The sequence below is a fragment of the Mobula hypostoma genome, chromosome 1 (genome assembly GCF_963921235.1).
Source record: "Mobula hypostoma chromosome 1, sMobHyp1.1, whole genome shotgun sequence".
In the NCBI taxonomy this organism is placed as follows: Eukaryota; Metazoa; Chordata; class Chondrichthyes; order Myliobatiformes; family Myliobatidae; genus Mobula; species Mobula hypostoma.
In genome coordinates this window covers 48,244,180-48,262,140 of record NC_086097.1, presented here as the reverse complement: position 1 = coordinate 48,262,140, position 17,961 = coordinate 48,244,180, and the positions used below count along the sequence as shown (strand labels likewise).

The 17,961-nt window shown below is 39.7% G+C and overlaps 1 protein-coding gene across 1 annotated transcript in view; it reads right to left on the bottom strand.

Annotated features, from left to right (window-relative positions):
• The window catches only part of kif26ab (kinesin family member 26Ab), a 208,250-nt gene that overhangs the window by 51,760 nt on the left and 138,529 nt on the right, over positions 1-17,961 (bottom strand). Inside the window, exon 5 of the mRNA XM_063048063.1 lies at positions 8,661-8,844. Coding sequence (XP_062904133.1) covers positions 8,661-8,844 — 184 coding nt within the window. The remainder of the gene's footprint in view (positions 1-8,660; positions 8,845-17,961) is intronic.

Sequence of the window (17,961 nt, the reverse complement as noted above, 5' to 3'; positions counted from 1 at the left end):
TATAGTCCCATCCAACCTGTGGAAAAAGACTTCTTGTATTTATCCTATCTATACCCTTCATAATTTTGTATACCTCTCTCCACTGAGATCAAGGTTTCCTTGACTCTCAAATTCTTGTGACAAGATTTTTCAAGAGGATATACAGCTCTTACAAAGTGCTTTCTCCATCCAATAACAAGGAAACAAAAGCCAAAAAACAAATCAATGCCAGTCAAGATTTCATTGATGTAACACACACAAAATGCTGGAGGAACTCAGCAGGCCAGGCAACATCTATGAAAAAGAGTAAACAGTCGACATTTCAAGCCAAAACATTGACTGTTTATTCATTTCCATAGATGCTGCCTGGCTTGCTGAGTCCCTCCAGCATTTTGTGTGTGTTCCTTTGGATTTCCAGCATCTGCAGGTTTTCTGGTGTTTGTGTTTCCTTGATGTAGTCTGAATTGGAAGGGGGAGAAGGATTATCAGCATTTCTGAGCAGCCTGTACTTTCTTTATAAGCCTCCAAGAACTCTATTAATAGGAAACCAGGGAGCAAAAGTGATATTTTCAATTGTTGCATTTTAAACAGTAGCTTTCACATCCACCTCAGGCTGTGTGCATGCAAAGAGCTTGTGCTGAGCCCAGTCCATGCTTTCACTTTGTACTGGGCGAGAGTAAACAGTTTAAGGAAAGCAAGATAATAATGAATGAGAGTGAGTAAACATGAGACACAGGACTGAGTTATTCATCAAGCAAAATATGGAATATTTCATGGAGAGACTCAGAGAGTACTAGTCCTTCTTTGTGAACAGAATTCCCAAGTGAAAAACAAGCCTGCTTAATATTTTGGATGACAATTTTGACTGTCAATTATTTGCCAATCTGATTTTATTCTTTGAATACAAAATACAGTCACAATATTGCCATATGACACCCAATCATAATGCAATTTCTAACCTGAAAATATCAATTACATACAAGGAGAGTAATCAGTCAACAGGGGTTCACTTGATCTGCTAAAAAAGAATGGACAGGCTTCTACACAAAACAAATAGTAAGAAAATAGGTATTCTTCTCCTTTGCCCAGGAACAAAGACTAAATTGGTTACTTGTTAGACATGAATTCAGCTGCCTGTCAAAAATACCCTCTTCCTCCAAAAATTCCATCAGTTGGACAACTAATGAAACATTTTTTGATTTAAATATCACCATAGTGTTTGAGTAAAATACGGAACTGGCCTTGGGTTGTAGGTGGTCAGATTCTGTAACACTTGTTAACCTCTACAATGATCATCATATTGGAAGTTAGTCCTAGAAATGATAGAGATCTGCCCTTTTGTAAAACTATAATCCCATTTATAAATTTTAAGTATTTTGAGCACAGAAAAATTACACAAAAAGAAACAAATTACATTTTATTTTAATTAAAGGCATAATGTCAGGACATCAGGAAAACTAGCTTTTCTTTTTAAATTAGTGCTACAATATTTGCTTCATTAACTACAGAACCGAACATAGATAATTTCAGGATCTCATCAAATGCATAATTTATGTGTCCATATTTTAGAGTTTAAGTATCTTTTACCTTTGAGGCAGGAGTGCAAGCAAATGTGCAATCTGCTGTTCACACTTTCCAAATGCTGAAAATCAATAAATAGGAGTGGACTGTCAAGCAACTTTTACAGACATATATTTGTGGGGTGACAACATGGAGGACATGAGCCTGTAGATTAGCTGATAATCAACTGCTCCCACACTGGATAATTTTGCTGTCAAAAAGTGATTAGTGTGGAAATACTTAGCAGACTTGAATCACAAGCATCTCCTCTTAATTGGGAAAGCATTGCACTGATAATTGAGGTTTCACTGTAAGTATTTTTCTGTATAAACCTTATCTAAAATACACTTATTTATATTATTTAGAGATGATAGCAGGCCCTTTCGGCCCAATGATCACATACCCACCCCAATTACATCTGTGAGACCAAGTAATCTATTAACCTGTACATTTTTGGAAGGTGGGAGGAAACCCGCGGGGTCACCGGGAGCACATACAAACTCCTTACAGACAGCAGCAGAATTTAACTCAAGCTGCTGGCACAGAATAGTGTTACGCTCCTATAAGAACTACGGATCATTCTAATAATATTACGGCCATTTTAAAACGAATATTTTCTTTTGTATTCAATTAGTAGTTCCAAGAAGTTCTAAAAGGACAACTTTTGCAGAAAGCTTATAAAGCAAACACCTTATGCAAAATCTTACACTCTGGGTATGAATTTCAAGAGGATGGCACTGTTAGAGTTAAGGTGAAAATTGGCATTTAGCATTCACTGCAGAGAGCACCATTAAACCAGCCCTAAAGACAAGAACAGGGAACCATGGGTACTTTATGTGCAGTAGTTTGATGTTACTTGATTACAAGACTGTAAAGTCAGTGCTATCACACAGCTGTGTACATAAACGCTGTACAATACAGGTACTATCCATGTAGTAATGCACACAGGAAACCATCTGCAACAATTGTCTCATCAGTATATGGAGAGGGGGTGATAGTACTTGATAACACAGTCATTCATGCATTTCCCAGTTGCCTATATTACCAGGTGACTATACTCTGATTAAAAACATAATCAACAAGTCTCATAACTGAAAGAAAAGTTAAAAATTTTTCAAAGTAAATACAATTAGCCCTCTGCACTAGCTGGGTTCACAAAATCATTATATGGCTTAGAGTGAGAAATACTACTGAGCTTAACCATTCAGAAAAAATTCTTAACTGTTCTGCTCCATGATAACTAATTCTGGAGTCATTGCTCCACACAGTATTGCCAGCGCCCATTCCATACCTAAAACACTTATGACTCAAGGAAAAAAAATTACAGATACCTGTTGAGATTTACTTTCTAGCCTGAATAAATGTGGGTCCATACAACCCCTGCAATTTATTTACATATAACATTCTGGATTTGTTCTTTCCATACCTTTGTTTTATCAATCCTAGAAGTACAGTCTCCCTGAAAAAAAGCTTTAATATAGATTTCATGTAATTTGTACATGCAGTGCCAGCATTTATGTCCAACTCCAATTGCCCTGAGCAGAGGTGGAAGACAAGAGTTTGACTTTGTTGGCCAGGAATTTCATCTTGGTCATTCAAGGTAAGAATGGTAGATTTCCTTCACTAAGGGACATTAGTGGATGACATGGGGTTTTTCAGCAATCCAACAGTTTCATGGACACCATTATAAATACTAGCCTTATTCCAAGATTTAATTAATTTCTTAATTACTCAGCTGCTGTGATAGAATTAAAACTCATAAACCTGGACCAAACTTCAGGCCTTTGATGGTACTCCATTAATTAATCACTATACCATCATATCATAACTCAATTTCTAGAATGAAAGTCTTTCTCCTGCCCATCCTCATTCAGGAACTTCTAAAGTAAGAAGCAAACCTTTAGCTCCACACTGCCTCCTGAATTTAAATGTATCTCTTTACTCCTGGGTATCAGAGCTGGATTAACTATTCAATGTGTGGCCATACAGTTAGGTAGCAATTTCTTCTGATTTATTTCAACTGCATACATTGTACAGTTAAGCATGCCATTGGCTGTGTTGACCTGCAGAATTAGTTTACCACGTTTAGCAATAAATCCTGAAAGAGCCTTTGGAGACATCCTGGTTCATCTTGAATCATTTGAGCACCTCCATATTCATATGCATTTCCTCATGTACAAACATTTGTATTTCTGTCACTTTTTTGCATTAAATTTCATCTGTATTAATTTGTCCGTGGCCCTAGTAGCAACTGCTATATGACCTCAGTATGACCTCATCTTCCATCGAGGCATGTCATAGCTTTCCAGATTTCTTATCAAGTTCAACCACTTCTGGAAAAACCTCTAGCATTTTGTGTGTTGCTCAAGTAATTTGCTTTCTCTGTTTGTAACAGAACTGAAGAGTTCTGCACCAGGTCATCCAGTAACATGCTGTTTTTCCCGCTCCACTACCATAGCCTGACACACTAAAGTATTTGCTGCAGCTCGTTTTACCGCTTTAATACTACTTTGTTTGTGTTCTCTAACTTTCCCCATTAACCTGTCAGCTTCATCAACAGCCTGTCCCACAGGAACCCAGGACACATTCTGCCAGAGATATTCCATTGCTCCTATCCATCCCCACCACACCTTCCTTCCAACTCTAAACAACCTTGTTTTCTCTCAGTCCCAGTTCTGATGGTCTCTGATCTGAAAGGTTAAAGCTATTTCTCTTTCCATGGCTGCTATCTAACCAGGTGTTTCCAGCATTTTTATGTTTTCATTTCAAATTTCCAGCATCTGCACCTTTTTGATTTTCAAATACCAGTTAAATTTGAAGGAATGCTATCTACTGCATTCTTACATTCTACACACACTCTGACTTTGAAATACATTTCTCCTCCTCCATTGTTCCTTCTCAACAGTGGGAGTACCTTTATCAGTAGGACTGCAGTGATCCATAAGACAGCTTACCACCACCAGCTCAAGGGTAGTTAGAGAGGGTCAATAAATGCTGGTCTTGCAACATCTACAACGTGCGAAATGAAGACATAGAAACTTGAGGACGAGAATCAAATAAACAAGAGTGACTCCACCATTTAAACTATTATTTATTCGCCTTCAATACCATAATTCCAAGCAAAGAATCTTCAAATTTCAAGACTTGAGACTGCAATTCTTTCCTTTGCAAGTGAATCCTTCACTTACTGACCATCAGACCACAAACAGTAAGGATAGGAAACAACACCTCTGCCACGATAGTGCCCCACAAGGCTGCATCCTCAGACCCCTACTCTATTCCTATCTGTTCCAACGTTCTGTTCCAACCCCATCTTCAGGTTTGCAGATGATATCACCACAGTGGACCATATCTCAAATAATGACTGGTCAGAGTACAGAAAGGAGATTGAGGGCCTAGAGACACAGAACCCTCAATGTCAGCAAATAAAAAAGGCTGGTCGTTGACTTCAGGAAAAGGGGGCGGCACACACTGCAGTTTACAACAATGATGCTCAGATCAAGAGTACTGAGAGTTTTAACTTTCTAGTTTACATACTACCAGGCACCTGAGATATTGAATGCTGCCATCTTGGTGCATTTCAAATCATTGTTCGGGTCTTTAATTAGGCTTCTTTGAAGAAATCTCTGCCCAATTATCATCGGCATATAACCCACAGTGCCAGGGGTCCCAATACACTCAACCACTAATCTACTACAATTAGGAATGGCTACCGTTCCATGCCTAGACTGCACTTCAGGAAATCTGATCACTTGGCTATCCTTCCCCTACTTGCATACAGGCAGAGGCTAAAGAGCAATAACATAGAAGTGGCCATGGCAGGCAGAGGATTTCGTCAAGTCGACGGATTGGGCCACATACAAGGACTCATCAGGGGATCTGAATAACTACACCATGGTTGTCACGGACGTTATTAAAAGAGTCGTGGGTGAGTGTGTCCCCACAAAACCATTCAGAAGTCTTCCCCAACCAGAAGCCCTGGATGAACCATGAGATCTGCTGAGGCCCAGATCAGTGGCATTCAGGTCTGGTAATCAAGTAAGATACTGGAGGTCCAGCTACGATCTCTGTAAAGCCATCTCACAGTCAAAGTGGCAATTCTGGATCAGACTTGAGTCACTGCTCAGTAGCTGTGGCAGGGTTTGAATGCTAGTACCTCATACACAGTTAAACCAAGAGACACTGGCGACAACAAGGCTTTGCTCCCAGATGAGCTCAATGTCTTCTAAGCTCATTTTGACTGTCAAAACATGGAGGAATTTTCATGAACTCCCACAGCCCCCAATAACTCTGTGATTTCAGTCTCTAAGACCAACATTAAGAGAATCCTTGCAAATGCTCACAGAAAGCATTCGGCCCAGATGAGGTACCAGGCCGACTGTTAAAGACCCGTGCTGATCATGTGGCTGGGGTGCTCACTGACATCTTTAACCTCTTGCTTTAGCAGTTTAAGGTACCACCTGCTTCAAGCAAGCTTCAATTCTACTGGTGCCTAAGAAGAATGTGGTAACATACCTCAATTGCTATTATTCTGCCGCACTTACGTTCCCTGTGATGAAGTGCTTTGAGAGGTTGGTGATGAAACACATTAACTCCTCCCTGGGAAGTAATTTGAATCCACTCCAATTTGCCTACCAGCACAATAGGTTCAAAGTTCAAAGCAAATTTATTATCAAAGAACATATATGCCACCATATACAACCCTGAGATTAATTTTCTTGCAGGCATTCTCAATAAATCCATAATAGCATAATAACCATTCAACCAGTGTGCCCAGCAGATGACATTTCATTGGCTCGTTACTCAACCTAGAACATCTAGACAGCAAAGATCCATACATCAAGATGCTCTTTATCGACTACTGCTCAGCTTTTAACACTATCATCCCCTGAAAACTAATCAATAAGCTTCAAGATCTTGGCTTCAATACTTCCTAGTGCAATTGGATCCTTCATTTCCTCACACGTAGACACCAGTCAGTTCAGATTGGTAACAACATCTTCATCAGCACAGACGCTCCACAAGGCTGTGTGCATAGCCCCTACTCTACTTGCTTTACACTTATGACCGCGAGGCTAAGCACAGCTCCAATGCCGTATTCAAGCCTGCTGACAACGCCATTGCTGTAGGTTGAATCAAAGGGTGGTGATGAATCAGCATATAGGAGCAAGTGAAAATCTGGCTGAGTGCTACCACAACAACAACCTCTCACTCAACAAAAACAAGAGAAAACCTGCAAATGCTGCAAATACAAGCAACACACACAAAATGCTGGAGGAACTCAGCAGGCCAGGCAGCATCTATAGAAAAAAACACAGTCGATGATTCAGGCTGAGATGCCAGCTGCACTCTTCTCCATAGACGCTGCCTGGCCTGCTGAGTTCCTCCAGCATTTTGTGTGAGTTGCCCTAACCTCTCACTGAATGTCAGCAAGACAAAGGAGCTTATTATTGACTTCAAGAGGAGGAAACTGGAGGCCCATAAGCCAATCCTCATGGGGGAGGGGGAATCAGAGGTGAGAGGATTCGCAACTTTAAATTCCTCGGTATCGTTATTTCAGAGGATCTGTCCTGAGCCTAGCATGTAAGTGAAATTACAAAGAAAGCATGGCAGCACTTTACTTCCCTCGGAGTTTGTGAAGATTCGGCATCACATCTAAAACTTTGACAAACTTCTATAGACGTGTGGTGGAGAGTATATTGATTGGTTGCATCACGGCCTGCTACGGAAACACCAATGCCCTTAAATGGAAAATCCTACAAAAACTAGAGGCTACGGCCTAGTCAATCATGGCTAAAGCCCTGCCCACCACTGAGCACATCTACATGGAACACTGATGCAGGAAAGCAGCATCCATCATCAAAGACCACCCAGGCCAGGCTCTCTTCTCTCTGCTGCCATCAGGAAGGTGGTACAGGAGCCTTAAGACCTACAGCACCATGTCCAAGAACAGTTATTACCCCTCAACCATCAGGCTCTTGAACTTCACTCATCCCATCTCTGAACTGCTCCCATAGCCTAGGGACTCACTTTTAAGGATGCTTCATCTCACGTTCTTGATATTTCTTGCTTTTTTATTTATTATTATTATTATTATTATTTCTCATTTGTATTTGCATGGATTGTTTGTCCATCCGTTGGGTGAAGTCATTCATTAATTCTGTTGTGTAGCTTGGACTTACTATGTATACCCACAAGAAAACAAAACTCGGGGTTGTATCTGGTGACAGATAGGTACTTTGACTTTCGGAGTGAACATCACCAATAGCCCGTCCTCGTCTGACCATTGAGATGCCACGGCCTAAGAACGCTCTGCAGTGCCTCTGCTTGGTAAGGATGGTAAAGAAATTTGGCATGTCCTCTTTCGCCCTCACCAATTTTTAATGCTGCATCATGGAAAGCATCCTATTTAGATGTATTACAGCTTTTTATGTGAGCTACTCTGCCCATGACAAAAAGAAACTGCAAAGAGCTTTGGACCCTGCTCGGCACAGAAACTAACCACTTCTCACAGCCTCAATAAAGCAATCAACATTATCAAAGATCCCACCCTAGACACTATCTCTAGCCCACCTCCCATTGGACCAAAGCTGCAAAAGCCTGAAAGCATGTACCAGAAGGCCGAAGGACAGCTTCTATCCCACGGTTATAAGGAGGACTCAACCTCACAATCTATCATGTTATGATATTGTAACTTATTGTCTACCTGCACTGCATTTTAAATGTCATTGTAATATTTTATTCCACATTCTACTATTGTTCTATCTTACCCTTTTTCTATGCATTGTTATAATGAATTACAAGTTTTCCACTGTACCTCAGTATGTGTGACAATTTATTTATCATTTTACGTCCCGTAACTTTACCATGGAAGGATTATAACTTCTGCTAAAATCAGCATAGAGCCAGAATATTTCTGAATATTTCATTGTATTTAGAAATTACAGTAAGTGAGGTAAATAGCATAATTTCATCTAGACCTGTAGCTACTGAAAGTTACATTTAGGAAAAAAACAGCATTTAAAAAATCACCTTGGATTCAATTCATTTTGTGTATTTATCATTCACACAGATTTCAGCAGTGATAGAGATCAAAGGCACTGAGAATAGTTTATTCATACCTTTCCGATGCCTGGGTTGTCCTTGACTTTACACACAGCCCTCAAAAGGCATGGCGGTGCTGGGGGAGGGGACACTTGCAAAATACCACTGAAATTTGTTCTGTAGTTTGAAAGCTCACGTGAGTGCTGGATGAGTGGATGGCTTTTCTTTTGCTTTGAAGAGAGATTCAGCTTTTGTGCTGCTCTGTGAAATGTAGTGGGGGGGGGGGGAAGAGAAAAAAACAGCAGGGTTACTTATTGCCAAATGCAGTCTGGTTCCACAAAACAGATGTTCAATGTCATCATTTGCTGTTTCCCAAATCAACTCACTTAATTCTAATCAAATTCCATAGGAATGTTCTATCAAGAGACTAATATAGGCAGACTCCAGCAGAAATACAGCCAAGGTAATATTCGGTTAATTTCTCTCTCACATAGTTTCAATTAAACTATAACTTGGTGAATGGGTTCAACAGCTGAGTCCAAAGCAGCTGAAATCTCAGCAACACTATAAAAGTTGAAATCAGCCTCCTGTCACTACAAGGCCAGATGGGCTGCCCGGGTACATACAGTACATGGTGATCTAACAAATTACTGGCATTTCAGAGGATTCACATTCCTATAGTACATTGCAAAATATATAGTAATGGTCACTTTTACAGTATCCCATTAATTACACTTTCAGGCATAATTCTGGTTTACTCAAGAGGTGTAAACAGCAGGCAAACACAGCAGTCCATAAATAATTTGGAACCATTGTGGCTCGTTAAAGCAGCATAGTTCAGTGAAACAAAACATGAAAGCACAAATGTACTTTCAGATCTCAGATGAAAAATTAATTTTGTCACGTCATCACTAATCATACATTCAATTTTATTTCAGCACTGACAGTAAAGTGGATTTAAAAGCTCACTTTTCCCACATAGCATTTATTTGAATAACAGCAGGTTGTTATGACCATAATTTATCTCAACTTTCAAAAAGAATGAGGTAAGTTGCTGATGTCTCTCCTTCAAATTGTGCAAATTATACATTCCTGGAAAGAAATGACAACTGTGGCCTCTGGAGGTTCCACTCCAAATACAGACAAGAGATGCACAAGACCTGATGAAATAATTATTACTTCAATAAAGTCTAGTATAGCATTTCCCTTGGGAAAGACTGTGAAAGGAAGCAGGATGTAAAAGCTACATATGCACATCTACTATTCATCTGGGCAGACAAAGGTTTAACCTGCTGCTACGGCAAGTTTCCATGAAACACACTTACAGCAGAAAGCACAAATGACACGGAAATCCAGTTTTAAAAAGACACATGCTTGTTCACATCAGCCTTTTCTAAAGAAATTTTTTTTTTAAACGTAGCTCAGCTTCTATGTATTTCATAAAGAATATATTTCTTTTCTCAATTAGCAGTGGTAGCAGGTTTTTGGTCTAAATATATTTTAGTCAATTGGACAGTCAAATCCATTGCTTACATGATGCATAGACCCAGGCTAAATCCACAATGGATTTTCTGTTTAGTTTGTCTGCATTTGAACAAAATCCACTTCTAACACCAAAAAATGGCAACAATTCGAAATCGGAGCATTGTAGAAAAAAATCAAAATTACAATAGCTACTTAGTGAAAGGCTTTAAATAACATTTTTAAAGCATGGAATTTTCCACAAGCATTAAGGAGCTAGTAAAAGTCATATCTTGTACACACTCAAATAATCCTGAAATTCATTTATTCTTTTAAAACTTCTTAATGAAACATCTACTGTACAAAATATGATTGATAAGCAGTATAATGAAGGTGTCCAAAGTCAACTGTTGTAAATCAATACAGGAAAAGATGCCCAAATTTACTTACAGTTCCCTCCAATCCATCATCTAGTTAGGGTTTATAACCAGCACATGAAGCCAATAAATAGCAACTTCCCCATCCATTTTGCTTTGACATTCCATTATCCGGGATGCGTAGGGACAGTTAGGTCCAGCAGCAATCATTGAGGTTTCCACATGATTACACGGTGACTTCTGATAAACCGCTGAGCGCAACAAAGACACTGCAGTGATGCCGAGCACAAGTCATCAAGATATATAAATACCTCATCAGATAGCTCATCATGAGAAGCTTGAATATCATATTGTACATTCTCTTCTTCTTGGTAGGATTTTTTTTTTAAAACATGCTCAGGCTTTTCTTCCTGCTTAAGTTTATTGTTAGTTGCTAATTTTCTACTCAGCTTCAAATTTCCCTCTCCATCTGATCCCCCATGTATCCAAAAGTTGCTTTAGCTCATAGAGGATGAGCAATTCTGCCTCTCTCTGGCACCTTTATAATTCTCAGTAGAGAGCTGAACACTAATCCAACCTAATCCGTGCTTACTCAAGAAACAAAAGCCCAGGCGTGATTTGTCCCGTGCCTCTCTTGTCCAAGACTCCTCCTTGTCAATATCTTCAATGAGCAGCTTTCAGTTAATCGTGATGCAAATTAAAATTTCTCCATTACTTTGGTAGTGAACTGGCAGCTGTCCTTGGTCTCTCCTCCTCCCCTCCCATTTTCCAGTGTCACTGAGGAAGCAACACATTCACATTACGTGATTACCGCTTCTGATTCCTTCCACCTTTCACTCACGTCACACAGATTATCATGAATTCTTCATTAGCCAGAAGAAAAAGATTCTACCTCCTCCTGCCCTCGGACTGCTGGGACATGTTTCTGCCTCTGCATTATAAAAATCATTTGACTTGGCTTGTCAACTACTCTAAAAACATTCATTACTTGTCCATCATGTTAAATAAACATTACTAAATAGTACGATGCTATTCCCAATTTTAATGCAAAGTTGAAAATGTTCTGGATAACAGAGAAATGCTGCATTTGGGTGAAGTACACATTTATTTCCAGTTTTCAAGTGAGCTGCTTTGAGAGCTAAAGCGGTGTATCATCGACTATACAAAACTGCTACTTAGCAACACATGTGCTAGGGAAATGGTGATTGTACATTGACCAAGATTTATTCATTTCTAAACCAGCACCAGTGTAATTCTCTTCTGTTGTTTCACTAAAGTTACATTTATTCATGGACTGATAAATGTAGACTTAGTTACTTTATTTTATTCAGTTTAACTGCAACTCTACTGCCTCAAAAGCATTGTGCAGAGGATATAGCAGCAAAGAAGATTGAATTCATATTGCCAAATCTATCTTGATTACAGTAAATGTTCTCAGAAAAGCAGCTTTATGCCATTTTCTTTGATAGGCTTTTAAACAGCCAGGACAGCACCTTATGGTGGGATAAGCAATGTCTGTGCCACAATGGCGAGATGTGTCAGAATTAATCGAGATGATATGCTATCAAATTTGCTGCAGTGACATAAAATCATCCCAAAGCTAATTTCTAGTACACCAGGTTAGAATAGTCCAGCAATCCAAATGCCTTTTATTTGATTGAGGTGATCAGTTAGTTCAAAGACTAAATTGTAATTAATAATTGATCACTAATAATAACTACATTGTTCACATATTTATAAAAGCTCCAGATTAGCAATGGGACTGAAGCCATCTCTGATGGGCCCTGCCCCAAATTCCATTCCACCGCCACTAATTGCATCCATGTTCCTTGCCATTATATTGTTGATTTCCATATTCAGTGCTCTAATTTATTCTGAGCTGAATACAAAATATCACAGATGCAGAAAAGCTCAAGTGAAAACAGAAAATGCCAGAAATCCTCAGCAACACAGGCGGTAGATTGTTTCAGTGACAGTGTTTCATTAGTTATGAGTTCATGGCTCTGGGCCTGTACTCGCTGGACCTGAGAAGAATGGGTGTGGGGGGGCTCTCATTGAAACCGATTGAATATTGAAAGGCCTAGACAGAGTGGATGCAGCGGGTTTGTTTCCTATAGTGATGGAGTCTAGGACCAAAGGGCACAAACTCAGAATAAAAGAACGCCTCTCTATAACAGAGATGAGGAGGAATTCCCTTAGCCAGAGGGTGGGAAATTTGTGGAATTCATTGCCACAGACAGCTGTGGAGGCCAAGTCACTGGGTATATTTAAAGCGGAGGTTGATAGGTTCTTGATTAGTAAGGGCAACAAAAGTTACAAGGAGATGGCAGGAGAATGCGGTTGAGGGGGATAATTAATCAGCCATGATGGAATGGTGGAGCAGACTTAATTGTCCGAGTGGCCTAATTCTGCTCCTATTTCTTATGGGCTTATGTAATTCTGTCTAAAAAGTTCCATTTTAACATTTCTCTCGGGAGTAAAAGAAAAAGACTCCTAGAAACGTCAACCTTCTGAACCCAAACAAAGTTGATCAATATGTGAAACCTGAATCAGAATCAAGCTTATCATCACCCCGCGCCCCCCCCCCCGTATCTCATGAAACGTGTTGCTTGGCATCCACAGTACAGTGCAATACCTAAAGAATGATAAGTTAGGCTAATATATAAAAAATAAAGAAGTAGTTCAAAAAGAGAGCAAACTAGTGACGCAGGGTCCATGGGCTCCCGACTGCGCAGAAACCTGTTAAGGGCTTTTGTATAGGATGTTGTGGTGATGTCTATATTTTGGTGGAAGTGTTCTGGTACCTGATATCTGTGAGAGGAAGAAATGTAAATGTAAGTGTATCTGGAAATTGAAAGTTTTGTTGTGCTGAGCAAAAAAAATAATATAAAAACAGAAAAAAAAGAATCAACAGCAAAGCAGAAATATGATAATAGAAATATTCCTGTAGCATTCATTGCATTGTCAGACTCAATGTAATGGTCTGTGAGAAAAGTGCATTCTAGTCTTGGTTGCTTTCCTTCAATTTAGCACTGCTGTTATGTTTAATGTTTTAGTGAGTGTATGTTGCTTATTAGTAGAAGGTTAGATGGGAATTTGGATTAATATGGGATGCAATATACAATCACAGATAGTAATAAGCCACCCTCACCATTTAATTACAATATCTCATTTTCACATATTAAATCCAATTACTGCCTGGGCACAGCAGGTCAGAAAATCGAGTCATACAATAATTAAAGTAAAATAAAATGCATAATGATTATTGTTGTAAATTTTCTTAATAACAAGATTTGTCCTAACGTTGTTACCAATGATAGCTGATTCTTTAAAATTTGACTGTAGAGCAAAGACATACAGGTCACCTGGGTCAGGGAAGTGATTTGCCTTGGATTACCTGGGAATACAATTGCTTTTAATGTACAATTCACAGTCTCTGCACCACCTTTCCTCACTGAACAAGTCAGTCAGGTCTCCCATTTCATACCAATACCCAGTGACTGCTAAATAAGGACTGTATCAGCCTGTACTGCAAAAACCATCACCACCAGCAATCTCACACTTCACCCTCCTAGTCGAGGGAACTGCATTGTTTGCCATGGAGCCCTGTGGATCAATAATGGGCATTTGGAGAGCTAATGGAGCCCGTGGAATCTTCCTCTGGGAAGGTGTCAAAATCTTAAACTGTGAACTGTGAGTAGTAAAGAAAATAAGACTGCATGACAAACAATAATGTGTATTCATGAGCTGCTCTTATGGCAGGAAAATACCATAGCATGCTTCATATTGGAGTAATCAGACAAATTTAGCTAGTGCACCAAATTCATAAATAGGAGGATAGATAACCAAATGCTTAATTAAGGGGATAGGTTTCAGAAATATTGAGAGATGTTGAGTTTTAGAAGAGAGTTCTGATGCTCAGAGACGTTCAGGAACAGCCACCAAAGAAAGGAGCCGGTGTTTGCCAAACCCAAGGTTGAGCTTCCAGTAATGAAGTATGGGGGATGTGATGCTGGCTGGCAAAACTTGGGATGAGTCAAGTCCGTACTTTACTGGCGCCCAAATAAGGTTTTAATAGTAGATGAGCTGATGGAGTTGCAAAGACAAACACTATTATACAGAGATGAAAGCCTTTGCGATAGAGAGGGTTGGAAAATCAGCTTTCGATTAAACAGCAATTGCATATAATTTCATGCCACCTTAGCTGTCAGGAGAGGAGAAGACCATCACAATAAGGAATGGAGTTTATGTCAGAAGCCATACACAAAGGCTTTGACATTCCTGTTGTGTTTTTGGAGCCTATATTTCTGTGACTGGGGTAGTTGACTTTCCACATCTTTTATCCCAAGAAGAAAAACAGAAAGTGCCACTTTACTAGACATAAAAGCTATGCACTTTAATGATCAAAGGAGTATTTACTCCCTGCTCTCTGAAAATCAAAGATCATAATTCCTTAACATCCATTTCACAGACTTTACTGGAATGATTTTTCTCCTCTTGCAATTGAAAATAAAATATCCCTTGACACAATTCATGCTTACAGGCTGATCAGGGCCAGGAGAATTGCACAACTGTATTGGGGCCTTTCTGAATTATAGTTCATTTAAATTAATGGATAAAAATGATCTGGCAGCTTCTATTATAGTTATATTATCCTCCCCGATTGAATTTTTTTAATGCACTCTCTTCTTTACAGCTAAGTACAATGAGAAAAGGGTTCTAGATTCAGAAATTTTTCTAAATCTTTGTTTATTAGTTTTCCCTTTCCCCTTCTCTCCCTAAGTTGATAGACTGAGATTCATGCGGCTCCAGTGGCAAGCAGATGTTCAAGTTCAAACATGAAAAGGAAGTGCTGATTAATTATTCATTTTCAAATGGTTTTTTTTAACTCACTCTCCACCAAGCAGAGACCTGGCAGGGAAGCAGTTAAAGTGGAGCAAAAACTTACACCTTTTTCTTCTCCAATTTGATTGACTGCGATCTTAAATTATACGTAGAAGAAAAGTTCAAAGTGAAAATTATTATATAATATTATATACTACCTTGAGATTAATTTTCTTGCTGGCACTTACAGGGGAAAAATTCCATAAAATTTTACAAAAAAATTATACATGAACAGACAAAGACTGATAACCAATGTGCAAACAAAAGACAAACTGTGCAATTAAAAAGTAACCACTGAGAACATGAGTTATAAAGAGTCCTTAAAAGTGACCTTCTTGATCAATTTAGATCAGGCAGCCATCTCCTGTCTTCTTCAAATTCTTGACTTAAGAAGTATTCCCCACGGTATTCAATTGCCGCATTCAATTTCTCTGCTCCAGCAGAAGAGTAATTCATATTTCTGTTTATAATCACAGTTGTTTTGATATTATGCTATGTCTAGCTTCCATGATTCCTGTTGTTCCATTGTTCTTTCTGTAACAGCGCACTCAAAACAATACACAGTACATTAACCGTGACCCACCCAGCATTTTTAACCATTACTTGTTTCCCCTTACAATGTCCACTTAGGCTCTAAGCTGTTATTTCATAAACAATAAGACTAACAAAGGAGAGTGATATAAGTAAACTAAAAGGTGAAATGTCTGCCCCAGAAATTTATTTTGCAGTTCTCATGGTGAGACCAATCGGATGGACCGAATTTACAGTACAACTCTGAATATGCAGCTTTCAATTGTTCAGAAATCCTGGTTGTTTGGCAGCTCACTCACTCATTAGTCTGGAGTGGGAGCCAGTGATCCAGAGTGCAAGTAGAGTGGGCCAGAGCCAGGGGTCTAGAGTACATCTAACACCCAGACCATGAGCTGGGTGTGCAGATGGATTTGGAGTTGGAGTCCGAACCCAGAGATCAGGAACAGAGGTAAATGTGTAACCGTAGCAAAAGTCTGGAACGCTTGTACATTTCTTGCTCTGTTTAAACTCTTTGGATTCACTGTAACATTTATTATGACACTGTCTAAAGTATTTAAGAAATGAAATATATGGTCTTAATAGGAGTAATATTCAATTTATGGAACATATGCTTGTCCAAAGGGTGCCAGATTATTAGAGTTTTATTTGTATCTCACCAAGAAATCAAGTAAATTGGAGTAAGGGAAAATATGAAGCTCTCAGGCAGGAACTTGGAAGCATAAATTGAGAACAGATGTTCTCAGGGAAATGTACGGTAGAAATGTGGCAAATATTCAGGGGATGTTTGCGTGGAGTTCTGCATAGGTACGTCCCAATGAGACAGGGAAAGGATAGTAGGGTACAGGAACCGTGGTGTACAAAGGCTGTTGAAAGTCTAGTCAAGAAGAAAAGAAAAGCTTACAAAAGTTTCAAAAAAATTAGGTAATGATAGAGATCTACAAGATTGTAAGGCTAGCAGAAAGAAGCTTAAGAATGAAATTATAGGAGAGCCAGAAGGGGTCATGAGAAGGCTTTGGCGAACAGGATTAAAGAAAACCCCAAGGCATTCGACAAGTATGTGAAGAGTGAGAGGATAAGACGTGAGAGAATAGGACCAATCAAGTGTGACAGTGGAAAAGTGTGTATGGAACCGGAGGAGATAGCAGAGATACTTAATGAATACTTTGCTTCAATATTCACTGTGGAAAAGGACCTTGCCGATTGTAGGGATGACTTACGGCGGATTGAAAAGCTTGAGCATATAAACATTAAGAAAGAGGATGTGCTGGAGATTTTGGAAACCATCATGTTGGACAAGTCTCCGGGACCGGATGAGATGAACCCCAGGCTACTGTGGGAGGCAAGGGAGGAGATTGCTGAGCCTCTGCCAATGATCTTTGCATCATCAATGGCGACAGGAGAGGTTCCAGAGGATTGGAGGGTTGCAAATATTGTTCCCTTATTCAAGAAGGGAAGTAGAGATAGCCCAGGAAAAATATAGACCAGTGGTCATACTTCAGTGGTTAGTAAGTTAATGGAAAAGATCTTGAGAGGCAGGATTTATGAGCATTTGGAGAGGCATAATATGATTAGGAAACGTCAGCATGGCTTTGTAAAAGCAACACACATCAAAGTTGCTGGTGAACGCAGCAGGCCAGGCAGCATCTCTAGGAAGAGGTGCAGTCGACGTTTCAGGCTGAGACCCTTCGTCAGGACTAACTGAAGGAAGAGTGAGTAAGGGATTTGAAAGTTGGAGGGGGAGGGGGAGATCCAAAATGATAGGAGCAGACAGGAGGGGGAGGGATAGAGCCAAGAGCTGGACAGGTGATAGGCAAAAGGGGATACGAGAGGATCATGGGACAGGAGGTCCGGGAAGAAAGACAAGGTGGGGGGGGGAACCCAGAGGATGGGCAAGAGGTATATTCAGAGGGACAGAGGGAGAAAAAGGAGAGTGAGAGAAAGAATGTGTGCATAAAAATAAGTAACAGATGGGGTACGAGGGGGAGGTGGGGCCTTAGCAGAAGTTAGAGAAGTCGATGTTCATGCCATCAGGTTGGAGGCTACCCAGACGGAATATAAGGTGTTGTTCCTCCAACCTGAGTGTGGCTTCATCTTTACAGTAGAGGAGGCCGTGGATAGACATGTC